General features: G+C 61.1%; 1 protein-coding gene across 2 annotated transcripts in view; it reads right to left on the bottom strand.

The window, feature by feature from the left end:
• QSOX1 (quiescin sulfhydryl oxidase 1) overlaps positions 1-26,768 on the bottom strand; it is a 39,698-nt gene extending 12,930 nt beyond the window's left edge. Inside the window, exons 1-7 of one of the 2 annotated variants that reach the window (XM_084866129.1) lie at positions 26,407-26,768; positions 17,691-17,791; positions 8,442-8,487; positions 7,847-7,949; positions 6,070-6,160; positions 3,573-3,718; positions 1,297-1,431 (exon numbers count right to left, since the gene is read on the bottom strand). In XM_084866129.1, the coding sequence (XP_084722255.1) occupies positions 1,297-1,431; positions 3,573-3,718; positions 6,070-6,160; positions 7,847-7,949; positions 8,442-8,487; positions 17,691-17,791; positions 26,407-26,671 (887 nt within the window). In that variant the 5' untranslated portion in view covers positions 26,672-26,768. The remainder of the gene's footprint in view (positions 1-1,296; positions 1,432-3,572; positions 3,719-6,069; positions 6,161-7,846; positions 7,950-8,441; positions 8,488-17,690; positions 17,792-26,406) is intronic. The other variant, XM_084866130.1, reaches the window with a different exon arrangement.

Here is a 26,768-nt window from a genome sequence, read left to right as displayed (position 1 = left end):
GGCACAGAGCGTGGCACACGAGGCCGGCGGGTGTCACCGGTGACCGTCTCCGTGCTTTGGGCAATCATGACGCGAGTGACCAGAATGACCACTCCAACCTCTGAGGGGCTCTTTCCTTCTCCCCTGGTTGATTAATATCCTCTCCATTGGCACGTTCCGCCCCGGAAGGCCCCGAGGCTGGGGTGCAGAGTTCTTCAAATCAGACGGGCTCCCCCCAGTTCTCTCACGCCCCCCTCCATGGAGGCCGCCTTCCTCATGCGCTGGGTCCGCCGCTGGGGGTCAGCACAGGAGGCTGGCGGTGTGTCCCCCTACCCCCAAAGCAGGAATTCTACAGCCGGAGCGGAGTCTCGGGACCTCAGAGAGAAGAGCAGCTTTCTCCTGCTTATCGCTGTGCTCGAGGCCACAGGCCACCTCAAAGGGCAGCGAGCCCCCGCCTGGCCGTGTGGCTCAGGGGGCTGCGTGTCCGTCACCCCCTGTGGGAGGGTGTGCAGGAGGCAGCCAATCGATTTCTCTCTCACGTTGATGTTTCTCTCTCTCTCTCTCTCTCTCTCTCTCTCTCTCTCTCTCTCTCTCTCTCTCTCTCTTCTCCCTTTCTCTCTTGCTAAAAGTCAATTTAAAAATCTTTTGTTAAAAAGGCAGCGAGGCCCTAGCTGGTTTGGCTCAGTGGATAGAGCATCAGCCTGAGGGGGACGGGAGGGTCCCGGGTTCGATTCCGGCCAAGGGCACATGCCTGGGTCGCAGGCTCAATCCCCAGCAGGGGGTGTGCAGGAGGCAGCCAGTCAATGACTCTCTCATCATTGATGTTTCTCTCTCCCTCTCTGCAATCAATAAAGATTTAAAAAAAAAAAAAAGGCAGTGAGCTCCCGACACCAGAACATTCCAGTGCAGTCGGCGCCTCCCGAGAAGGAAGCTGGGGGGGGGGGGGGGCGCGTGGGCGGGACTCCACCTCCCTGTGCATCTGCACGCACACCTCCCCACCAGCCCTCTCTCCACACCGCCCCCTGGGCAGGAAGCTGGCTTGGGGGCCGCGGATGACCTTTGCAGGCCGACTGTACTTGCTTTTAAATAGAGTTCAGCTTAAGGAATGTGGGTGTTGGGGAGCATTCATTCCATCTCGGAGGACACGAGGACATGCTGCTGTCACACCGAGGGCTCTCCTGGGCACGGCCGGCCGCCGGAGCCCCCACAGGCCCCGGGCGTCACCCATGACGAGGAGCAGAGCGCGGTAGGAAGGGGCATCCGTGAGCGGCGGGCAGGCTGGGGTGGGGAAGGGCGAGGAAAACCGCGGGGCCTTACCGGTCTGCCACTTTCCACGCGGTGGGCGCGACCGTGTTCGAAGTGATGGGCGCAACCGTGGTCTGGGCGGCCTCGCGGGTGGCCCCCGCGAACCGCTGCAGGTAGGTGGTGTAGAAGGACCGGGACTCCATGAGCCTGCGGGGGAGAGCGCCATGGGGGAGGCGGTGAGCAGACACGCGGAACCAGAGCTACCGCACGGCAGGCGCGGGGGCAGGGGAGCATCGGACAGACCGTTCACTGAGAAATAGCTGAACTCGGGTCAGTGTCAGCCAGTGAGGTCACAGCCGGGCATCGATGCCTCATGCACCTTCCTGCCCACTGTTCTGCTGGCAAGTCCCTGAGGGGCAGGGGGGCCGGACACCTCTGGGCCTGGGGTCCTGCCCGGAGACAGGACGACACCTCCCCCGACACCGAGGGCACAGGAAGCTGCCGCTCTGAGGGGCCTGCGGGGCCTGCCAGGGGGGTCACTGCTCCCCAAGGAAGCCTCACAGGTGGTTTTCTAAAACCAGCAACAAATAAACCTGCAACAGTCTCAAATCCTTTGGGTTTCCTTCTGGCTCAAGACAGAGGAGGAGGGGTGCCTTGGCCCGGCCCCGGGGAGGGGGCTGAGAGGACAGTGAGGGTGAGGGAGGGGACCCCGGGGGCTGAGGGAGGGAGGGGACCCCGGGAGCTGAGGGAGGGAGGGGACCCGGGAGCTGAGGGAGGGAGGGGACCCCGGGAGCTGAGGGAGGGAGGGGACCCCGGGAGCTGAGGGAGGGAGGGGACCCGGGAGCTGAGGGAGGGAGGGGACCCCGGGGGATGAGGGAGGGAGGGGACCCGGGAGCTGAGGGAGGGAGGGGACCCGGGAGCTGAGGGAGGGAGGGGACCCCGGGGGCTGAGGGAGGGAGGGGACCCCGGGGGCTGAGGGAGGGGACCCCGGGAGCTGTGTGAGGGAGGGGACCCCGGGGGCTGTGTGAGGGAGGGGACCCCGGGGGCTGAAGGAGGGAGGGGACCCCGGGGGCTGTGTGAGGGAGGGGACCCCAGGGGCTGTGTGAGGGAGGGGACCCCGGGGGCTGTGTGAGGGAGGGGACCCTGGGGGCTGAGGGAGGGAGGGGACCCCGGGGGCTGAGGGAGGGAGGGGACCCCGGGGGCTGTGTGAGGGAGGGGACCCCGGGGGCTGAGGGAGGGGACCCCGGGGGCTGAGGGAGAGAGGCTGTGTGAGGGGGCCTGGGGGAGCTGGCATCAGGAGCATCGCTTTCCACTCCGCTGACCCAGCCGGTGTGTATCCGTGAGCAGATGGCTCTAAGCAGCGTCGTCACAAACGATTTTCCCCTCCACCAGCTCCCAGCGAGGAACCATGCCCTCTGCCCCCAGGACGGGAGCGTCTGGGCCTGCGCAGAGGAGGAGCCCTCCTGCCCTCCTGTCCCCGGTGACGGCCGTACCTCCTCCCCATCCCCCCAGCCCGTCAGAGCCCCGACCCCTCTGCCCGCGGGGCCAGTGGCCGCCCGCTCGGCCTCAGCGCGGGCCCTGACGGCCGGAGGGACGGCTCCCGGGCACCTCCAGCGAGCCTCGATCCCGGCCCTCCCGGTCCCGCTGGCAGGGCCAGGCGACATCAATCATCGCCCGGGGCGGGCACCGAGGCACCGAGGCACCATCTGGCGCCATTTAGCGGGCCGCGCGGCAGCGGCAGCCTGACAGGGGCTGCGGGTGGCCCGATTGTTTTCTCTTGGCATTTTGGAGCTGGCTATTGTCTGGCTCCTAATGAACTTTTCTGCAATTAGAGAGCCAGAGGGAGGAGGGTCAGGCATACTTGAGCGCCCGCCAGGCCCGCAGCCTGCCAGCGCGTCTGTCTGGGCAGAGGCGGGGGGCCGGGGCCAGGGCCAGGGCCAGGGCTGCGGTGGGGTGTGCCAGGCGCCTGCGGCCGGATGCCTGGGCTGGGGTCCGAGGACAGGCTCCTGGGCCCCACTTCTGGCTGTGGAGACACCGTCCCACACCTACAGGCAGACGGCGGCTTCTCCTGCGGAGGGCGCTCCTCGCCTGCCCAGGGGCTGCTCAGAAGATGTATGTATGGATGTAAGCATAACCAATAGATGCAAAATTCTGGGGAGGGAGGGCATGTATGGGAGTGGGGGGAGGGGGATTGGTAAGATATGCACACATATAATAGCTTAATAAAAAAGGAAAATAAAAAAAGATTCCCCGGGAAGAACTGTCAGCCCAGCAGGACAGGCAGGCTCTCACGCAGGAAGAAGGGGTGAGCACAGGGAGGGAGGACACGGGGCAGAGCCCACACTCACACGGGAACCCGGGAGGCAGAGCCGTTGCGGAACAGCAGGTAGCAGGATGGGAAGTCGGTGACGCCGAACTTGCTCACCACGTCGGCCTCGGTGCTGAGGACCCTGCGCACCGCGATGCCCTGGCGCTGGGACAGGTCCAGGATCACCTGCGGAGGCATGCCTGTCAGCGTCTGGGGCCGCGCGTGGGCCGAGGGAGGCCCGGCGCCCCCCTGGGCTGGCAGCTCCAGCCCCTCCACACCTTTCACACGGCAGACTACGGCGATGAGGGAGCATCTCCGGCCACCAACCACACCCACGCCGGAGGGAACGAGAGCCAAACCCTGCCTACAGGAGGGGCCTGGGACTGGGCATCTCGCACTCCACACGCCCCGAATCTCCCAGGACAGCCCCGATGTAGCATCAGCTTCTTCCCCATGAGAGCGACTCGAAAAAGGCAAAAAGGAGCGTGGGTTCATTTTATGCTTGTTCTCATCAGGTTTTCTAGCTACATTCCAAGTCAGAAAGACATACTGAGCCCGTTGTGACGGTTTTATCTTCAGAAAGAACAGGAAGGGGAGAAGGATATCAGCGAACGTATACTGCGTATGTGTTATGTGCTGTACACAGGCTACTTCATTTAATCTTGTTTAAAGTATCACCATGCAGCAGGACCGGTCCGCAGGCCCAGCTGCCTGGATTGGAACCCTGGCCCCACTGCTCAAACCTCTCCCCGACTCAGCGTCCTGACTTGCAGAATTATAAAAACAATACCAATGTTAGAGGATTGGGTAGGTTAATTTTATAAGCGTGCTGGTGACAATGACTAGCAAACGGTAGGTGCTATAAGCGTTCATTAAAAAAAAAAAAAAAAAAAGGAGCCGAAACCGGTTTGGCTCAGTGGATAGAGCGTCAGCCTGCAGACTCCTGGGTTCGATTCAGGTCAGGGGCATGTACTTTGCAGGCACATCCCCACTGGGGGGCGTGCAGGAGGCAGCTGGTCGATGTTTCTGTCTCTCTCCCTTCCTCTCTGTGGAAAATCAATAAAATGTATATTTGAAAAGAAAAGAAAAGAAAAAAACGATTGTAGATGAAGAAACAGAGGCTCCGAGTTCCCAGGTCACACAGCCAGCGAGCGCAATGGGGCTGCAGAGCCTGGGCCCGCCCCCTCCTGCCTCTCAGATGGATAGCCACCCTGAGAACCTCTGCACGGCCAGCCTACAGGGGCCTTGTTCCTGGTTCCTCTGGGGACGTGGGGGAGAGAGGGAGAAGAGCTGATCCCAGTGAACATGTATCCATCACCTGCAGGTGACAGGCATGACCCCTGGCCTGGCCTGGGACCCCGGGAGGGCCCGGCCTGTCTCCACACGGCTCCCCTGCTTCCCTCCTCAGGGCGAAGGGCAGCAGACACCGCAGAGCTCTCAGCTGAGCTCGACGAGTGTCAAGAGGAAAGCCACTCAGAGCCAACGGCGGTGCTGACCGCCCTCCTACAACCCCCCCACTCTCACCTCCTCCATCCCCGGGCACTGCCCTGCACCTCTCCCGTGCCCTGGCCCGTCCCACCCTGCGTCTGGAGATCCGCACGTGGCCTGGTCCACGGCGGCGGGAAGGGCCGCGCCTGCATTAGGCCAGGGGACTGGATCTCTACCCCACACCCTCTCGCGCCAGCCACTCCTCCGGGCCCTTTTCCTGAACCGCCTCGGCTGACTTTGCCAACCTTCCTCTGAAGAAAGGCAGTTACCACTGCTTTACCCATAGGAAGCTGAGGCTCAGAGACGTTGAGCAACTGGATGGCAACACAGCATAGAGCGGAACTGCAAGCCTGCCTGGTTCCGTAACTGCCTGCCTGTGCGGACCCCACTTCCTCAGGAAGGGCTGCAGGATCTCCGATGTTATCCCCCCCCAATACATTTCACCCCAAGTCTACGGGATGAGAGGAGGGCCAGTGTGGAGATGACATGGGCCCTGGAGGCGGGCAGAGCCGGTCAAAAGGCCTGTGCTGCAAAGTCAACGGCTGTGTGACCTTCGACACGTCATGTGCTCGCCATTGTTAATCGTGAAGGTTAGCGACTGTGTGCGCCAGCGATCCAAGCCAGCGCTCAACAAACTGCAGGTCGCATCGAGTTTGGCTCCAATGAGGGAGGTAAAAGCAGACACAGGGACATGGTCGGTAACGATGTATTAACTTGGTGTGGTGATTATTAGATGGTAACTAGACTTACGGTGATTGTTTAAAAATGTACACAAATGTCAAATCCCTGTGCTGCATACCTGAGGCTAACGTAATATTGCATGTCAGTTACACTTTAATTAAAAAAGAAAAATATGTACAAAGGTTTTAAAACACAAAGACCCAGCTCCTGCACTTCCCGTTTCTCCCAGCAGGGGTCAGGCCAGTGCTGGGTTCATAAAGGGTACATATATGAGACCCAAGAACTTGGGGGACAGCCCTGCTCCTGAACTCACTGGGCTCTCCCCCAAGGGCTATCCGGGAGCTACAAAGACCCCGAGGGCAGCTCACCTCTCTACCCAGGTAGGAGCCTTCCTTCTCAAAGATCAGGGCCAGGCACTCTTCGTCGTTTCTTGCAAAGAACCCATCAATCTCCTCCAGCCTGCAAGAGACAAGGCCTGCCGTCACTCCACCGCTGGTGGAAATGACGCAGAAGTGCTGGTGACACCAGCGGACACGGCTGCAAATACAGCCACACCAACCTCCTCGACTCAAGACTTCCTGGAGGTCACACACACACACACACACACACACACCCTGCGTTCCGGGGCGGAGGGGCGGGGTATAAACCAAACCCTATTCACAAAGGACAGTGCCCCTTACCGATCCCTGGTTCTTCATCTCACCCACCTGGGGGACCTGCTTCGCCATCCTGTCTCTTTACGAGTCAGGAGGGAGGAGGGCGTGGTCTGGGGAGGAGGACTGGGAAGGGACACCTGGAGGCCAGCTGTCTCTATGTTCTGGGTTAGGCCCAGGCTTATTGAATATGGATTCTGTTGGCTCCCTAGGACCGTGGTGGGCAAACTGCAGCTCTCGAGCCACATGATGCTCTTTGGCCCCTTGAGTGTGGCTCTTCCACAAAACATCACGGCCTGGGCAAGTCTATTTTGAAGGAGTGGCGTTAGAAGAAGTTTAAGTTTAAAAAATGTGGCTCTCAAAAGAAATGTCAATCGTTGTACTGTTGATATTTGGCTCTGTGGACTAATGAGTTTGCCGACCGCTGCCCTAAGAGACGGGCGATTAGTGGCCACCAGACACGAGCCTTGATCTGTGGCAAAGCACTACCAACGGGGGGATCTGCTCCTTCCTCTCCTGGAGAAGGCACATGGAAGGAACCGACACTATTCTAATCCAACCTCCTCGGTTTAAGGTGAGGAAACCGAGCGTCGGTGGAAATTAATGAGGTGGCACATTTTATTATGTCCCCGAATCGGAGAAATAAGCCATTGGTTATTTTCATAACTCGAAGTTCAACAGAAGATAAACGCCACAAACAAAAGTGATTTGTCTCCTAGCTCTGCGGAAGAGCAGAACGTCATCACACATGCCTAAGCGGCCGCAGGCGAGATGCAGGTGAGATGGCATACGTCTTCCTTCTACCCCCAACCTGACAACCTGGCTCCCGCCGCTGGTGATGTGGTGGCGATCACCTCAAAACAGAGGGCACCACGCGGGCCAGAGTGCACCCGTCAGTGGGTGGGAGAAGGTATGGCTCTGGCACATCGTTTGTGCAGTCACCGGGCCGGGCTCCAGCACTGGTCCCCGTGTTACATGGGGGGCTGTCCTAACTGTCCACAGAGAGGAAGACATACAGGTTGACAACGGCATCTACAAACCCAACTCACGGGACTCCTCGTTTTTCCCAAGTGCCCCTCCTCCGGGGCCTCACGGAGACTTGGTGTGGGGTGGGCCCCAGGAAGCACCCATGCCGAGCCTGCACCCTGCTCCGTACTGCTTCCATTTCTCAATGACCGTGTCTCTGTCTCTCGTTTCCTCACCTCTCTCGTGGTGCATTTTCAGCACCTCACTGTCTTAGGAAAGAGACAGCCCTGGACGCCTGCCGGGAACGCAGACACAGGCCGCCAGCCAGCAGCTGACCCTCGGCCGTCCGGGGAGTGGAGTCTCACCCCACTCCGGTCACGGCCACTGCTCCAAAAAAAAATCACCTTCCTTCACTTCACAGGCACTGGGACTGACCGGGGTCCCCTCCCTGCCGTCCCCACCACCTCCGGCCTCCAGGCCTGTGATCCTGGCCCACCCTGCTCCGAGCCCGCCCCGAGCCCAGTACCCGGTGGGCTCCAGGGGAGGACAGGCGGGGGGCCACGTGGTGGTGTGGGTCTCCAGGGCGTCGATGAGCCTCTGCCGCAGCGTCTGCATGTCCGCTCCGGCCACTGCGGACGAAGACGGACACGGGGAGGGGCGTGAGGAGAGCAGAGCGGGGCTAGGGTCACCCCCAGAGACTAAGGGCCCAGGAAGAGCAGCGCGTGTCAGGCCTGCTCTGTGCTCACCGCCCTGCGCTACGCAAGGGGACTCCTCCCTCAGACCCGAGTCCCTCCTGTCGGGCCCGCACCTCCGATGCCGAGCCCTGACATTTGGGGTGATCCTGGGAACGTGGGACCCTCCCTGCTCACGGGACCCTGGATGGACCGATATGGAAGGGCGTGCCAGCCCCTCTGCTTGAAGGCACCTCCCAGCCGGCCGGGCGGACGGACGGACGGACGGACGGACGGCAGGAAAACACACGTGGCTCTCCGCTGGGGACCTCCTCCCTCTGCAGACCTGGCTGCACTTCTTTCTGTCCCAGCAGAAGCCCCGGGGCAGCGGGAGGCGGGACAGGAAGCCATAGCCCACGCCCACAGGCCACCAGCCGCCAGGACACCCACCTGCCAGCGTCGCTCCGGGGCCGCTCTTGGAAAAGGCCTTGAAGAACTGGAAACAAACACATGGGCAGTCAGTGCGGGGCAGGTGCGGCCGAGGGCCGGCGCGGTGACGCATGGCGCTGCCTTCAGACCCCACTGCTCACAAAACGGCGGCTCTGGGCAAAGACCCTAAGCTGGTGAGCGCCCGTTTCTGCATGTGGAAAAGCCGATAGAGCTGGACTCGGAATCCCCCACCCCCGGCCCCCACCGCCTTCTGTCCTCGCATCCAACCCCTAACCCACAGCCCGAGGCCCTGAGGAGCCTAAAACCTGCCCACATGCCTGACGGCAGGTGGACGGCCTCACAGAGCCCTGGAGCCGGCTGAGCGGCCGGGAACACGTGTGCGTGACCGAACGGGAAGGCCGCGGCTGCTTTCCCTCGCTGACCCGCTGAAAGCGGAGTGACGTGAGGCCAGACACGCCCTGGGAACGTCAGCCGCCCTCGGAGGTCCTGGTCCCTGATCTTGGAAAAGGGGCCTGGAGGCCACTGTCTCCGTCCGCTCCACTCCCCACCCGGCCGGCCAACGCCTCACATTCAGTCCCGCTGAAGGTGAGCCCGAGCTTCCGAAGAGACAAGCCACCTGGACTCACAGCTCTGCCTCCTCCCATTCACATGGCACCCAGGCCCCGTCTGTCCTTCTGGGGTGAGAGGACAGACAGACGGGGGAGGGGGGCTGCCACAGTCCGGCTGTCCTGGCAGCAGCCCCGGAACTGCCGGGAATGGGCCCGCGGCGGCCGGGAAGGGGACTTCTCCTGAGGCCCTGACCCCGGGGCGGCCGGGAACACCTTTGGCCTCGGCCTCCAGCAGAGCGGCCAGCTGGCCTCGCCCCAGGCTGGAGCCCGGCGGAGCGCAGGCCCCGGGTCTGCCGGCTGGATTCCGGCCCGGCTCTGCTACCCCCTGGCTGTGTGACCTTGGGCGATCATAATCCTCCCTGGACCGAGGCATCTTTAAAGCGAGGAGGACACCATCTAAAGAACGGCTGCGAGGGGTCGGTGGTAACACAGCTAAAGAGCTTAGTACGGTGCCAGGGGAATACAGTAAAGGGTCAGGACATGTTATCATTATTGTCGTCATCATCATCATCATCATCCCTCCCCTCGTTCCCAACTCTTTTACACCAGGAGCCACGGATCACCTGGCCCTTGTCTGTAGGCAGAAAAAAGGCAAATCCCGAGGCCCCCTGCCCGGCCTGAGGCACGGAGAGGCGAGAAGCCGCCCCCTCGCCCCACCTGCAGCCTCCCCTGCTCCCTGGGACCGCACTTGGGCCTCACTCCACCCACCGCCCTCGTCTCTGAGAACATTCCCGGGGACTTTCCCTCTGGGCGAGAGCCACCCCGGCACATGCCTCCCACAGCTCCCTGTTTCTAACGGGGTGCTCCGCGGGGACTGAACGCATTCGGAACGAACCGAGTCCCGTGTCAGCCTAACCCCTGTGAGAGCCATCACCGGTGTCGTGGACTGGGACACGCGATCCGACAGGAAGGCACGGGCAGGCACGCATGGGCTGACGTGGTGTCTCAGGAACAAAACTAAAGGTGCACCTCTCTGTGGTGCGGGGTGCTCACCCACAGTCACCCAGGGGCTCATCCTCTCCGCGGTGGTTTCCATGGCGATGGTACCCCTTGACACACAGACAGACCACACCCCGGCTTGTCCCACAGGCAGGGGACACTCCCGACATCGCAAAGCCTGGCGTTCCCGGGGCGGCAAAGGAGCACAGCAACTCCCTCACTAGCGACAGGTGCCAGGCGCTTATCAGACCAAGAGGGCATTTCCTCCATTAGAGGCAGCCACCCTGACCTTCTGAAGGCCCAGCCGCGGGCGGGCTGACCTTCTGAAGGCCCAGCCGCGGGCGGGCTGACCTTCTGAAGGCCCAGCCGCGGGCGCCCTGACCTTCTGAAGGCCCAGCCGCGGGCGGGCTGACCTCCTGAAGGCCCAGCCGCGGGCGCCCTGACCTCCTGAAGGCCCAGCCGCGGGCGCCCTGACCTTCTGAAGGCCCAGCCGCGGGAGGGCTGACCTTCTGAAGCCCCAGCCGCGGGCGGGCGGGCGGGCGGGCGGCGTGGGGTCAGACAGAGCCGGGGTTAGTGAGAGTGGCCCAGGGGAACGCAGGGACTCCAAGTAAGGGTCCACCTCCTCCTCCTTCCCAGCGCCTCTCTGCTCCCCATGCCGCCGCGCGCCCCCCCCCCCCCTTCCCTTCTGTCCTCAGACACTCCCATCCACCTAGGACCGTGGTCGGCAAACTGCGGCTCTTTGGCCCCTTGAGTGTGGCTCTTCCACAAAATACCGCAGCCTGGGCGAGTCTATTTTGAAGAAGTGGCGTTAGAAGAAGTTTAAGTTTAAAACACTTGGCTCTCAAAAGAAATGTCAGTCGTTGTACTGTTGATACTTGGCTCTGTGGACTAATGAGTTTGCTGACCACTGGCCTAGAACAAGGTCACCTTGAGCTCCTTCGGAACTTTTCCCATCGATTCATCTCCCCTCTTCCCCTTTCCCGCCAGCTTCTCCCTACGCCGACAGGTGGATGCAGATCCTCCTAATCAAAGCGGCTGAGGGCTTTTTTAAAGAGAAAGGACCAGAGGGGAAGGAAGGAGCATGGGAACAGAGTACGGCCCTCCTTCCTTCCCCAGTTCCGCACTGCCCGGTCCCTGCAGCCAAAAGCTCCATCCAAACCGAGCTGCGCCCTCCTCCCATTCCCTCTGCCTCCTGCCCAGGACCAGCCCGCCCCTGGCCCGCCCAGCCGCCTTCCTGCTCCCGCGGCCGTGGCTGACACTGTCACTGCCCACTTCCCCCACCGCCTGGGTTTGCCATTTTGGAGCCACATCTTCCCGGCACTCCCTCCTGTGCTTCGGGTCACCACCCTCCCTCGGTGTGCCTGACGCTGACCGGGCCTTCCTGGCCACCTTCACGCCCTGCCCCTCACCGTTGTCCCAGCCTCGCCCTGGACTCGGCTCCTGGGCCCGCAGCCCTCGCCGTGCCCTACCCGCGGTCTCTGCCACGGCCATGGGTCAGGCTATGACTAAGGTGACCAGACGTCCCGATTTTTAACAATTTGTCCCGCCGCGTCCCACGGCGTTTTATGAAAGTCCCGATTTTGTTTCCAAATTGTTAAAAATCGGGGCTGTCCCGCCAAAAGCGGGGTATCTGGTCACCTTAGTTATGCTGCTCTTCCCTTTACAAACCCGGGGAGGCCTCGTCACCACCGGGGGGCTCGCCCTGCGCTCCTGAAGGAGTGAGTGAACAAACGATGCATGGAGAAACCTGCGCTGCCTGACCCCCTCTCCACTGTCATCTGCTTTGTCTCAGGGATTTGCCGTCGGATCCCTCTGTCTCAGGTCCTCCAGGTCCTAGATTTCTGCTTCTTCCTGTGTCCTCCGCACAGGGGCTGGGGCAACACCCCCTTTCTAAGACGGAATCGCCCCTCCCCCAACCTGTTTCTCCACCCCCGTTCCCATCTCACCCAGTGACCATCGCCCAGCCCAGCACTGCCCTCTCCCACAGCCCCTCACCCAGCCAGCTGACAAGGTCTGTGGACTCGACCTTTGTGGGCCCTCCCCACAGTCCTCTAGCCCAGCCGCCTTGTCCAGACCAGGGCTGGACCCTGGCCCCCGGCCTGCCCTGACTGTCCGCCCTGTCCTCACTTCTGCCCTCCCTCAGCAGGTTAACATGCTCCATCTTCTCATTCCCCGACCATCTTCCTCTCTGCCCGCTGCTAATGTCCTAAGGCAGTGCTCGGCAAACCGCGGCTCCAGAGCCACACGCGGCTCTTTGGCCCCCTGAGTGTGGCTCTTCCACAAAACACCACGTGAAGCTTTGTGGCCCATGCGCAGAAGTCGGTTTTCGGCCTGGGGGGCTCGAGAGCCGCGGTTTGCCGACCACTGCCCTCAGGCCTAATTCTGGTCTGACGGTGTCACTCCTCCAATCTCTTCCCTGACTCCGCGCTGCCAATGGATAATGTCCAGCTCACCCCACTCGAGACCACCCAGAACTTGACCCCAGATGACTTAGCTCCCACTGCGCCCCCAGCCCCCCCTCCCTCCATGTCAGCTACAATGGGCTGCAGCTGGAACTTTCCCCCACCCCGCCCGCCCGCCTCCCTGACTGGGGGGCAGGCCTGCCCACAGCTTGTTCGTCTCCGCCAGCCCCATTGTGCCGGGCACAGTGTCGGGGACGTGGAAGTCACTCAGAAGACATCTGTGTTCACTTACACTGAGAGTCTCTGCCCTTTGATCATCGCGGAGGCTCACGTAAAAGTCACAGTAAGATCTAGTCTGGGCACATTTTTCTCCTCTTATTAACTCAGCTGTGGGAGGCGGGCCCTGCCCAGGGCACGCTGCGGAAGCGGGCAATTAGGCTCCAGCGGTGAGCTTTCCTTTCCCGGGGAGCGCTCAGCCCCCGGACCCTCTCCCTCCTGCGCCTCACACAGGAGCGTCTGTCTGTCTTCCTCAACCTCGGAGCGGCTGGGAGACGCCCGAGTCCCCCAGAGGCAGGAGTCCCGCTGGCACCGGAGACCAGCTGGCACCGGGCAGACCTTTGCCAGCCTAACCAGGAGCAACTGGCTGGTGGGGGCAAAACAGGGCCGAGTAGAAAGCACACTTTCTAGCGGTGACCATCTATGGCATGGCATCCAAGCTCTTAGAACAAGTTTGAAGAAATATCACTGAGGCCCCAAATATAAGGTGACCAGACGTCCCGATTTTCAAACAATTTGTCCCGAGTCCTGCGGTGTTTTTAAAAAAAAGTCCCGAGTTTTGGAAAGAATAGGTTTTTAACCATTTGCCGAAACCGGTTTGGCTCAGTGGATAGAGCGTCGGACTGCGGACCAAAAGGTCCCAGGTTCGATTCTGGTCAAGGGCATGTACCTTGGTTGCGGGCACATCCCCAGCCGGGGGTTTGCAAGAGGCAGCTGATCGATGATTCTCTCTCATTGATATTTCTAACTCTCTATCCCTATCTCTTCCTCTCTGTGAAAAATCAATAAAATATATTTTTTTAAAAAAAACAAAAAAACAACAACAATTTGTCCCACGATGTTTTTAAAAAGTCCCCAAAATCGGGACTTTTTTAAAACGTCGCAGGACGCGGGACAAATTGTTGAGAATCGGGACTGTCCCGCCAAAAGCGGGACGTCTGGTCACCTGACCCAAATACCTTAAGGCGAGCCCAGAGGATCTGCAAGGGTAACCGTTCCTGCGCTGTGGACAGCGAGTGGAGGAGCCGTCGGGAGGGCAGGGGACTGCTGAGCGAGCGCCCTCTCCTTTCCCCGGATGGGGGGTGGCAGGTGGCACCTTTCTATTCCTGCCCCCGCCTGACAGCACACCCTCCAGCGAGAGCCACCTAAGGTAACGGCCCCAACACCATCCGACCGGGCGCCCACACTCCGGCCTTGCATGCTGGGGCTCCCCCTTCCCGCATGACCTCAGCCCTGTGCACCAGCCTCCGCTCCGGCCGACCAGTCTCCTTAGCACACGTCCTTCCCACACAGGCCTGTGCTCTCACCTCCCGCCTGCCCACACGCCTCTCTCCCGGCCCCGCCCCGCCCGCCCTTCAGCACCCAGCAGGAGCTCCCCTCTCGCTGATACTCGAGGGAAAGAGCTCAGGGAGCCAGCAAAGCCCCAGCCCTCGCTGCCCACACACCACCCCCTGCCTGGCGGCTCCATGGTGAGCTCTGTGTCCCTGAGGGCGGGACCTTCGCGGGAGGCCTCTCGGTGCCGGGCCTCTCCCACGACGGTGAGCACATGCTGTGCCCCCGGCAAACACTCACGCAGCAGCTGCCTCCAGGGCAGTGCCCAGCGAGGAGCCGCCAGGAGGCCCGGCAGCGGGACGGAGGACAACCAGCGCTTGGCGAACACCGAGTAACGCCTCCGTGTCCCAGCACCGCACACGGAAGACCTCACGTCACACGTGGCAACAATCTGTTAGGTGGCTATTACCGTCCCACTTTTACCGACAGGGAAACTGAGGCGTGCGGCTGGGGCCTTCCCAGGTCACGTCCGGGAAGCGGTGAAGCCACGCCCACTATCTCCTCGAACCTTGCAGAGGGGAGACTCCTGTCCTCTCCCACCCCAGTGCTGCTGGTCCCCATCATCCCGATCCCACCGGGCCTCTGGCCACGAAGGGCCCTGGTCCGTTACCAACTGGGGGGCGGCCCCATGGCCGATGGCAAAGCCCTTTCCCCAGGAAGCCCCCTCTGCCAGGTGCCAAGCTCCGCCCAGAACCTGCTGGGAACCGGTCCCTCCCTGCACTTTTGTTTTCTCCCGCTCCGGTCCGATGGGCCCGCCCGGCAGCGCCAGGTGTTTGCCAAACAGGCTGGCCTGGTGGGAGCTCCCTGTTTGCTCACGGTGACAAAGGGCAAGAGGCAGAGGAGGGAGATGGTGACACACGGGACGATGACCTATGTCACTGGGGGTGGCCGGGCTCCTGTGTGGGCCTGTTCCCGTCCCACCAGGAACCCGCTCTGCCCCTCTTCACCCCGTGCCCTCCTCCCGGGGCCCCCGCAGCCCGGGAGGCAGCAGACAGGGCGACGGGGCTCTCTCTGGCTGGTCTGCACCTCTCTCCGGGGCACACAGCGGGCACGCTGCCCACAGGCACACCGGCTCTCACCGGCCAGCCTCCCTGCCCATCGGGAATCTGTCCGAGTCGTGTTTCCCAAACACTAAACGCAATCTAGCCGTCGGTTGTCAAGTCAATTTAGTGAGTCACAGTATTTCCAACAAATAAACAGAACAGCCCAGCCAGGTGGCTCAGGGGTGGAGTACCGACCATGAACCACACAGTTCGACTCCCGGCCAGGATGCATGCCCAAGGCCAGGCTCCGGCCCCAATGGGGGGCACACAGGAAGCAGCCAATGGATTCTCTCTCATCACCGATGCCTCTCTCTCTCTCTCTCTCCCTCTCCTTTCCTCTTTGAAATCAGTAACAAATAAAAACATACACACAACAGAAAGGACCCGTGTGTACAGCACTTAGAACGCTGTTTCATGAAACATCTGCCTCCGTGGTAACAGACACCCCCTGCTGGGCCTCTGTTAACGTGCACGCCTCCCCGCAGGGCACACGAACGTGTCTGGACGCCTCTGCTCAGGGTCTCGGAGCGGAGACCCACCAGGAGAGTGGCCCACAGGCTCCCTGAACCAGAGTCCCAGGCTCAGGGCACCGAGTGCCCTCTCCTAGCCGAAACTGACCCCGGCTCCCGGGGAGAGAGAGGCAGGGAGGTCACCACTGCCTCCGGGCTCTTAAGACATGGGCAGGTGACGCCCGGCCTGGCCACCCGGTGCTCCCGTGTGGAGGCAGGGGGAGGTCAGGGCCTCGGCTGACACAGCCCGCTGGGCGGTTCAGAGGCGATGAATCACTCGAAGCATCCGGGCTGCGTGTGCTGCGTGACCTGGGTAGGCACAGAGGAGCGTGTAGACATCCCGGCCGCCTCCTTCGCACCCACGGAGCACCGCCTCTCCCGGGCAGACACCGAAAGCCCACAGGCCAGGCCCCACACACCCCCATCGGGCCACGCCGCCAATTCCCTTTCCCCAGGCTGAGGTCCGTCGTTCTCCCTCCCCCCGCCCCGCCTCGCCCCCATCCCGGGAGGGCTCCCCGCTGCCTCCCTGGCTCCCGCAACTCCCACCCTGGCTCAGCAGGAGAAATTGGTCAATATTTTCAGTTCCATATCTTTGGGCCAAGGATAGGGCACGGCCCTGCCAGGGAGATGTTTTCCCTGGAAAGGGCTGAATTATGAACCATCTCTCAGCTGCCGCCTCTGAAGAACAGGCCCGGAGCTGCTGGCTCACCACGCTGCTCCCCGGACCAGCCCGGCCTCAACTGACGGGGCATCGGCCTCGACCCTAAGTGCTCACCGCGGGGCGGAAGGGAGCTCTGTGGCCGCGGAAACCCTGAGCCCCGAGGAGCAGAAAGGTCGCACGGAGTCAGAGCCGGACACGGCTGGAGCCCGGGCCTGGCTCCCCGGACGCACAGAGCAATCAGGCCGAGCTGTGGTTCCCGGTTCTGCTGGGGACACAAAGCCCCTGAGCACAGAGAGAGCTGATTCGGGGACCCTGCTTGACTGATCAGCGTCCAGAGGCCTTTTGTGATGATTATCGGTGGCATTAGACGAAACTGCTTTTGGCCGAGACCGGTTTGGCTCAGAGGATAGAGCGTCGGCCTGCGGACTGACGGGTCCCAGGTTCGATTCCGGGCGGGCACATCCCCAGAAGGGGATTTGCAAGAGGCAGCTGATCGGTGATTCTCTCTCATGGATGTTCTAGCTCTCTGTCCCTCTCTCTTCCTCTCTGTAAAAAATCAATAATATATATATACACACACATATATATATATACACACACATATATACATATATATACATATATATATTTATTATTATTATTATTATTATTATTATTATTTATTTTTTTTTTTAGAGAGGAAACTGCTTTTGGAAGAGGCCGGCTATTTAGAGCTGGAGTGAGAGAGAGAGGTTCGGCTGCAGCCATGGCCAGCGCCCTGGGGAGGGGGCTAGTAGATCCGGCAGCCGTGCTGCTCTGGGCTCTCAGGCTCCCGGTGAGAGCCTCAGACAGCGTTGGGATGTTAGCGGCTGGCCGGCTGGGCCTTCGCTCCCGTGAGCCAGAGCTGTGGTGACGGTGCCAGGGCCGGTGTGCTGGGTGTGCCACCAGCCTTGTGACGTGACGGGGATCCCTGCCACCCAAGGCACCTTGGCATGGTGACCGTGGGGTGAGGCCGCCCTGACAAGTCACCTCCCAGCTCCTGGGGTTCAGGGCACTTGTCTGCTGAAGAGGAGGCTTGCCCGTGTCTCTGGGGCCCTCTTCCGGGGGCCACGGGGCCACCTGAGTCTGATCCTGCCACGGGCGAGTTTTCTAGAGTTAGACCGGACCTCTGGAGCCAGGCGGTCCGGAGGGAGAGGACCTGGGAGGAGGCCCCTGGGAGCTGGGAGCTCTCGCCAGCCCGGGGGGGAGGGGGCGGTAATGCCTTCACAGCCGAAATCTGCCCCCCACCATGTACCCCACACTCCCCTTCCCGTATAAAGGGGACTTGCCAGACTGCGTGAACCTCTTTCTTTTCTGCCTCCTAACCCACATCCCTTTCTGCCTTTCACGGCGTCTCAGCGGCTGGGATGTACACAGACCAGGAGCCTCAGAGAAGCTCGGAGCTGGCAGCCGCGCCCCCCGCCCCCAGGCTCGCTCCCCACTCCGTTCCTCGTCACGCACCCTCACGGTCGGGAAGCCGGGGATGTCGAAGTCTCTGCAGACGGCGCTGTTGGTCTCGTCAGCACAGTCCAGGGCAGCGAGGTTCAGCGCCGGCCTCCAGTCTGTAAGGACAGAAACAGCCAGAGGAGGAAGAGGGGCTGGCACCTCGGCCTGCTCACTCCCCGTGCAGCACCCAACCCCACCCCACCCGCCCCCAAGGCCCTTAGAGAAAGGCCCCCTTCCTCAGAGAAGACCCTCCGGTGCAGTCAGGTCAGGCATCCAGCTTGTGCTGAGGACACAGTGAAACGGCACAAGCCCTTGTGAGTTACGGGCAGAGAGAATGAGGGCACCGTCCTGGGCCACAGCCCAGGGTCTGGGGAACAGAAGACAAACTCATCCACCAGGCAGGCCTCCCGAGCTCCGACTCCAGGTCAAGGTGCCCCTTACACACCCACCAACGCTCCCCGTCACGAGGAGGCTCCTCCGCCGGAGGGCAGATACACACTCGCACGGGGCCACAGGAAGCGCGAGGTGGCAGCGGGCTGGTGCCATGCCGTCTGTTAGAGCTCTGAAGGAGGCTGGAGCCGGGAGAGACCTGCCCTGGGGTCTGAGGGTGGGCCTGGCAGGAAAGGTGGAAACGGAGTGGAACTCCACAGCCAGGTTGTCAAGCAACACGAGAAGCAGCGGGTTGGACCCTCTGAGGGAGACCAGATGGCCAAAGAGGAGGCGCAGGGGTCCTGGGAGCACTTGGCTGGAGGTGGGGGGTGGCTGACTCCCTCAGCACCTGGAGCCCCGGCTCTCCGGGCAGATGCAGGAAGGAGGAAGCTGCCTGGTGGCACATGTGCTCCCCACGGGGCCCTACACCCCCCCTACAGCACAAGGTGGGGTAGGGGAGTGGAGGGGTCGCCCAGTACCCATTAAGTGCAAATTACTAATCCTATCTAATAAAAGAGCAAATTGTCACTCCAATACACAAGGTGGCTGCCCCCATGTGGTCAAAGATCCTGCCCCCAGGTGGATACAAGATGGCCAGCACAAGATGGTCAGCTGGGGAGGGCAGTTGGGAGAGACCAGGCCTGCAAGGGAGGGCAGTTGGGGGCGATCAAGCCTTCAGGGGAGGGCAGTTAGGGGTGGCCAGGCTGGCAGAGGAGGGAACTTGGGGGCGATCGGGCCTGCAGGGGAGGACAGTTGGGGTGGACCTAGGCCTGCAGGGGAGGGCAGTTAGGGGTGGAACAGGCAGGTAGGGGAGCAGTTAGGCATCAATCAGGCTGGCAGGGGAGTGGTTAGGGGGTGATCAGGCTGGCAGGCAGAAGTGGTTAGGGGCAATCAGGAAGGCAAGCAGGCAAGCAGTTCAGAGCCAGCAGTCCTGGATTGTGACTAAACAGGCAGTCGGACATCCCTGGACTGTGACTCCCGAGATCAGGCCTACACGGGAAGTCAGATACCCCTCGAGGGGTCCCAGATTGGAGAGGGCTGGGCTGAGGGACACATCATCTCCCCCTCCCCCGCATCTTCCCGTGCATGAATTTTGTGCATCGGGCCTCTGGAGTCTGAATAACATCCCTGAGAACCATGGCTTTGCCAGGACCTCTCACCTCACCCTGAACCCATCCTTTACGATGTCTGATGCCTACTTCAGAAGGCGTCAGCGCTCCCACGAACAGGTGGTGCCTCAGGGAGGAGCTAGGCTCGCTTCCAGGAGACAGACCAGAGGCAGGACTCCTCCCTGACAGCGCTGGCCCGTCCCTCAGAGGAGAGACGGGGAGCAACTAAGCTGGTCCTTCTTGCGGGGACAGGAGGGAGGGGCCCGGGGCCGGGAGGCAGGCCTGAAACAACACCCGGTCCCTCCCGGTCCCTGCCCCCACCCCCTCTTCCTTTCTTGCCGGCAATCCACTCTTGGCACTGAAGCTTCTGGAATCCTGGCGGGAGGCAGTGAGTGGGGGCGGAGGGGAACGAGGGATCGTGTTCAGTGAAAGCGTTTAGCAGAGACAGGTGGGCCACGTCCTGACATGCCACTTCCCCAACCCCCATTGGCACACGAGTTGGCGTGTATCCAAATCCCTGCCAGCTGGTGTGCACGCGTCAGCTGTAAGTCACTCGCTGAGCAGCCGGCACACACCGGCCGTGCTCAGGGCAGCATCTCTGCGGCCCGGCCCTCCGGACACTCTCCCCGCTGGGGATGGGCACCCCTGGACGGGGCAGTCAGGCAGTCTGCCACACAGATCCGGGAACCCAGCCAGCCTCCGGATCCTGCCCACCCTTCCTCCCAAGCCTCTTCTCATCTCCTCCCCATCCACCGCTAACCCACCCTCCATGGCTCCTGAGCTCGTGCGAGTTTCTCAGGGCAGACACTGCTCTCACCAGCCCACCAGCCACCAAGCAAGCTTTCCTATCTGTCCATGTGCTGTGCCCCTCGACCCGGGATTCTCCGGTGGGATTCTCCGGTGGGATTCTCCGATTGCCTTTAGGAGGAAACCTACAGCCCTAAGGCCATTCTCCCCGTGTCCCCTGCCCACCGAGCCCCCTCTTTCCACCTCCCCAAAGGCTGAGCTTTTCTTCCATTTGTCAGGAACACTCGGTCCTCCCCCCCCCAGGAAGAGCTGCCTTACAGGCCCAAGGCTCTGCTTGTGTTTCTGCCACATGCCTACAAGCCTGGCCATCCCTGAATGTCTCTTCATTTCTGAATCCCCACTGCCGAGCACACAGGGAGGGCTCCCCGCTGCCCTGGGAGCCTCAGTGCATCCTCAGGCCCAGAGAGGGGGTGAGGTTAACACCAGGCACCTGCAAACGCAGGAGGACGAGGGCCCGGGTACAGGGTTTTGCCCTGGGTCACACAAAGAGCACCCGGGCTTTCCTTCTGCCCAGACGAGGCTCCCCCCGGGAGGGTGGGAAGCCACCTGGCATACAAGAGGCCCGGCTCCTGCTCTGCATCGACGGCTCTGTTCCCCGAGCTCGGGGAGCCCCACAGAAGAGGCCCAGCTGTTCTTAAAAGAGTCAGCAAGGGAATTAAACATAAGGCAGGGGTCCTCAAACTTTTTAAAGTGGGGGCCAGATCACGGTCCCTCAGAGAGCTGGAGGGCCGGACTATATGAACTACTAATTCCTACTGTAACACCTCGGCTGCGCTCACTGCCCAAAAAACCTGGCGGGCCGTAGTTTGAAGACCCCTGACATAAGGGCACAGCAGAGGGGCAATAGTGCAGCCTTCCACCGGGGAGGGCCGGGCAGGGTGACCGAGGACCACAGGCCTCGATGCCCTGCTCCCCTCCAAGAACGCAAGTCAGCATCCCTGGGCCGGAGTCAGTGCCTGCCGCCCGCTGGGGGGACCAAGACTGAGGGATGGGGAGCGGGGAGAGGAGGAAGGCAGCGCTCAGTGAGCACCCAGGAGACACCCAGGCGGTCCCACCCCACCACGGCCACTGGAAGTGCCGTCATGCCCCCGCTCTACAAGCAAGGACAGGGTGTGAGAGGCCTCCACCTGCCCCGGGGCTCCCCGGCTGGCCTCACGGGGGTCAGGACACCGCCTCTGTGTCTTCACTGTCTGCCCCGTCCCCGCCTCCCAGGAGCGAGGGAACGGTAGGGCCAGCTTTGTCGTCTGGCTCACAGGGTCGATAGCACAGAGGCAGCTCTTACTCGGAGGACAGTGACAGTGTGTACCTGAGGGCTCACCATGGGCCTTCCTGGTCAGGTTTAATGGTTGTAACTACCCTTTGAGAAAAGTTCAGGTGCTTATCTCGAGGCCTGCTTTCCTGGACTGCGAAACAGATTGGAATACCACGTCCCAGGCACACAGCCCATCCACGGGGAATCTGGGGTCAGAACCTGGGAAGGGAGCCCCAGTGCTGGTCTCAAGAGGGGCCCCGGGCCGAACAGAGAGCGGCTCTGTCGGCTTCCCTCCGTGGGGCTCGGGGCGGGTGGGGCTGGTGGTAAGGACAAGAGGCGGCCTGGGTGCTCCCAGCCCCATGCTCCTGGGCGGTCTTTGGCTCCTTCTCTTTAAGCCTGACTCCCTGTCCCTCCCAGACACGGACCCAGGGCCTCTTCTCACCTGCCCCAGACCCGGCGGGAGCGGGAGGGAGAGGCTGGGGCCGGTGAGGTCAATGTCAATGCCTCCGTGAGCCACGATGCTGTAAGGATATGGGCTGCCCGAACCCCCGGGGGCCTGACTCCTCCTCCCTCTGGGACAGCAACGCAGGGGAGAGGCCCTCCCCCAGTGCCCCCCGTGAAGCCGTGTGTGCCGTGGTCACAGGCACGGGGCCGGCGAGAGGGGCTTTTTAAAGCGGCAGGCGGCTTCAAGGCCATCGCCGGCAGGCCTGACACCACAAGAGCAGCACCTCCCGGTGCGATGACCGCCCTGGCCGAGTCACTCCTCCGCCGGCAGGAGAGGAAATGAGCAAATGCGCAGGGATGTGCGGGGAGGCACCATGACCCGGACAGCCGTGGCTGGGAGGGGGGGCGGGCGGCTGAAGGGACACTGTGGTAAGGGGCTACTTCTGAGGCCCCAAGCAATGTCCCTGCCCCACTCACAAGCCCAGGAAGGGGCACCAGACCCAGGGGCCGAGGGGGAGAGGAGGAGGGGGAGAGGAGCCCACACCTCTCCTCTCTGGGCCTCCGTTTCCTTCAGACGAGGGCCCGGCCTGGTGCTGTCCTCATCCCTTCCAGCTCTGTAGATTGCTACGTGGCAAACGCTCGGCGAGAAGAATGGCCGTGAGGCCTGTGGGTGGCAAGCAAGCCTGGGTGTCTCCTGAGGCAGAGGCCAGACCCACCGAGAGCCCAGCCGGGCCGGGGGGTGAGAACGAGAGCCCCGCCAAACTGTCCAGGAATCGTCCTGACACAGGGAGCCAGCCAGGACTATGAGGTCACCGCCTTGTCCCTTCCGCCCTGGGGCAGGCTTATGGGCAGTGAGGTCACGAGATGCACCGAATGCCTTCCCGAGCCCTCACACCTGGCTGACACCCCGGGTCTGAGTCAGGAGGAGCCACAGCGCCAGCCGAAGGCTCGGTCACTCACACTCACATGAGTCCCGTGAGGCTCACGCCCCTGGCCCGCATGAGTGTCCCGTGGGCTCCTGCCCCGTGCCAGGCTCTGCGCCAGGCACCGCAGGGGAAGGTGGAGGAGGGCTGGCCTGTGCCCTGGAAGAGAAAGGGAGGCGAACCAACGCTGCTCACCACCGCTCAGACACCCGGGCCTCACCTCCACCGCTCTGCACAGGCCACGTCCCCCTGGCTGTTCCCTCCTCCTCCCCGCACCTCACCCCCGGCCCAAGCTCCGGGAAGTCAGGAGGGGCTGGGTTCAAGGACCTCCTCTAGCATCTGTGATAAAAGACAGCATCTACTGCTCAGACACAGCTCATAAAGGTTAGACAGGACAGTGGCCTGTAGAGGCCCTCAGCAAAGTTCCTGGCATTGGCAGAGTAACCCCTAACTGCATGAATGAAGACCGCTGGTGACCAGGCAGCCAGCCTCCTGTGACTTTCCCCTTCCCTGAATTCCTGCAACAAGGAATGACTCAGGGCCCTGGCCTGTGTGGCTCAGTTGGTTGGAGCGTCGTCCTGTGCACTGAAGGGCAGCAGGTTCAATTCCCAGTCAGGACACAGACCCGGAGTTACAGGTTTGATCTCTAGTCAGGGTGTGTACAGGAAGCAACCAATCGATGTTTCTCCCTCTCTCTCTCTCCTTCCTCTCCCTCTAAAACCAACAAAAAAGAAACCATATCGGACACAGACAACAGGGAGGTGAGGGCATGAGTGGGGGGTGGGAAGGCAATGGGGGCATAAGGACACATATGTAATACCTTAATCAATAAACGGGGGGGGGGATGGGAGACACCAGCACTCAGAAAAAGAGAGAGAATATTTTCTTATTTCATTAAACAGTCCAAAGTACTATTTGTTTAAAACCATTAGAATATCTGATTCTAAAGTAATTTTTTAAGTTGTAGCCATTTAAATCACTTGAGTTTTACACACTATTTTTCCCTTATTTTTTTAAATTAAATTATTATCTGTGTTACACACTATTTTTATAGTAATTGATTGTTCCTTATTGTTCAAAATGTTATTTGACAAGTATCTAACATCGTATGTTAGTTCAATTTGTTGCAAAAATGTTACCTATATTAAAAGTTAAATACTTGTAAAAATAAATAAAGTAAATAATAAAATTTTAAAAAGAAATCATGTCCTCAGGGAAGAATTTTAAAAACCTGTAAAAAAAAAAAAAAAAAAAAAAAAAAAGGGAAAAGGAATGACTGAGTGAGCAGCTTTTGGCCCATTTCAAACACCACTTCTTCCTGGTGCCAGGTCTCCTGCCCTGTGTAGTTCATTTCCCACAAATGCAATGCAAACTATGCTCTGTGCAGAGGTCATCCAACAAATATTTGCTGAGGGATTAGCTGGTGAGGAGTAATGAAGGTCTAAACTAACACAATCCATTTCCCAAAGGTACGTACGTGAGGCAAATGAGAGATGCTCCCGCCTGGTCCCCAGCGCTCTGCCCCTGGGCAACCAGGGCCCCGAGAACCTACCCCGCCAGTCCCCGAAGAAATGAGCCCTAGCCAGTCCGATCGAATGCCTGAGGCCAGCTGGGCAGGGCTGCAGAATACCTCTCCCCCCCCACAACCGTCCGCAGTCCTGCTGCTCCTACCCAAGATAGCAGGGGGCAGAGGCCAGGGCCACCCTCCCGGGCCCAGGTTGGTGTGAGAGCAGCCCTTTGCCGGCCCACAACCAAACTTTCTCAAGAACCTCACAACCAAGACGAGGGGAGGGCCACCGGGCTTCTCAGCAGGGTCTCCCCAGGAAACACCATTGGCTTGGAGGGGGCGCATGTTCCACCGCTGTAGGTTCGGCCAGTGTCTCACTCCCGCCATGCACAGGGAACCCCCCTGTACGCCTAACCTCTCACCTCTACAAACTTCAAGGCTCCCATTTTCCCTTCTGATGTTACGTTTTGCTTTTGCCCTCCCCACCCCCCTTTATTTTTAGGGGCTGTCACTCCATGAACTGGGGAAAAGACCCCTTTTGGAAGTGGCAACGCTGACCCAGCAGTAGGCCGGGTCAGTCCCTGCTGTGCAATCCATTGGAAAAGCCTGAGTCAGCTGGAAGCTAGGCACTCTCAGGAGAGGAGACTCTTCTAGGCTGAGTCCACCCGCGGCCACTAAGGACCTATAGGCTCAAAGTGGAACCCGATCTCAGGATGTGTATGATGCTCAGGTCCACAACGTCTCCTAAAGCCCCTGATGTCCCGTAAGGTGTTCCAATTCCCCGTTCAACATTCTTCCTCCCTCCTGCCCTACTCAGATGTGCTGACATCACTGACATGGTGTGAAGAGCGGCCGAGAAATGGCGCCTTCAGGTGATGGGACCAGAGAGGCATGCAGACAAGTGTCTACATGTAAACTGGAGGTAAAATGGCTTATTGGTTTCGTTCAGAAATAACTTCCCTGGGCCCCACGGTTTCTTTGGTAACCACTGTCCAAGCCACTCAAGGAAGAGGTGGCCTGAGTGTGAAAACCATCTCCACGGGGGCTATTCGGCCACCGACAGCTGAGTGTATAAAACACAATACCGACGGCCGGCAGGCGTCCCGATTCTCCTCTTTCCGAGAAAGAGGCCCGGTTCTTCAGATGCCCGCAGTCCTCATTCAACGACCACCAACGACGAGGAGCCCTGCCAGGCCCTAGCATCACAGTCAGGAAGTAGCTCCGTTCAGAGGCAGCAAGTCAGAAGCAAACCACGACCCCCAAGCCACCCCTGCCCCCCAACACCACGGCGAGGCAGATGTGTGTGTGACACCGCAGCGGTCTTTAAACCGTGGGGAGGAAACTTGTGGAAAGGAAACTCGGAGATATCGTCTGACATACAGTGAGCCCTCAGTAAATAGGAATTACTATTATCCCCGTATTCCCTCAGCTCTAAGCCTTAAGCTTTCAAAAACGTTACCATTTCTATAGCAGGGTACACCTTTCACTCCCTACACACAGGGGTCTTCTGATCGCTCTACCCCCCGGGCTGTTAGTAAATGAATGGGGTTTCCCCCAATGGATGGGGCTTTTCGAATCAAAGCTAGAGTGGAGCAAGGGCCAGACACACACTAACCGGCTGCCTTCCCTCAGTCAGGCCTCCGGGCCCACGAGGGTGAAACAGGAGGGTCTGAGAGGGAGGGCGGGAGCATGGCGCCCAGGGGGAGAGAGAAGGATGCGGCCCAGAAGCTGAAGAGCTGGAGGCAGCAGGCCTGGAACTGACCCAGGAGAACTGCCCCAAAGGTAAAGCTGAGAAAGGACGTCTGCGAACCAGCTGGGTCAACTGCCCCTGAGGGGGGGCCAAGAAGGAGGGGGGCCGAATGAGTGTCAGTTCCTGTTCCCCCCAGCACGGACCCCCAGCAGCTGGGGCGCCTGGCAGGAAGGACGGACACTGCCACAGGCTGGACGGGAGGAAGCCCTAGGGTGTCCCAGAGATGGAACAAAGGAGCCCCGGCCGCAGGGAGGGGGCAGTCAGCCGGGAACGAGAGGCCGGGAAGGCAGAGCCGGTCTGGGGTAGAAGCTCTGACAGGGGCCAGGGGAAGGCGGAGAAGCCGGGGAGCCACCAGGGAGTGGATGGCTGTGAAACTGGGGGTAGTGGGAGGGGCGGAGAGGAAGCGGGTCGAGGGGGAGGGGCTCTCTGCGGGGCGGGTGGGTGGGTGGGGAGGGTCGGCCCGGGGCGCCCGGGGTGCGGGCCTTCCCTCTGGCCCCCAGGGCTCCTCACCTTTGACGTCGTTGGCCAGCGCCTTCCACATGGGGGCGAAGGCGATGCAGTGGCCGCACCAGGAGGCGAAGAACTCCACGGCCCAGGCGCTGCGCGAGTCCTGCACGGCGCCGCGCACCGAGTCCGCCTGCAGCAGCGTCAGCGGGTCGGACGGCGAGTAGAGCGCCGAGCGCGGGGCCGCGCCAGCGCCGGGCGCCGCCAGCAGCACCAGCAGCACCAGCGGCAGCGACGGCGGCGGCCCCGAGCAGCGGCCGCACCAGCCCATCCTCCGCGCTGCGCCCACCACTGCGCGCAAGTTTCGGATGAGTTGGTGCTCGCGGGCGCCGCCTCACCTCCTGCCTCCGTCCCGTGGGCGGAGCTAC

The sequence above is a fragment of the Pipistrellus hanaki genome (assembly GCF_964339955.1).
Source record: "Pipistrellus hanaki genome assembly, chromosome: 18".
Classification (NCBI taxonomy): Eukaryota; Metazoa; Chordata; class Mammalia; order Chiroptera; family Vespertilionidae; genus Pipistrellus; species Pipistrellus hanaki.
The sequence above is the reverse complement of the archived record's forward strand: the minus strand, read 5'-3'. Positions and strand labels throughout refer to the sequence as shown.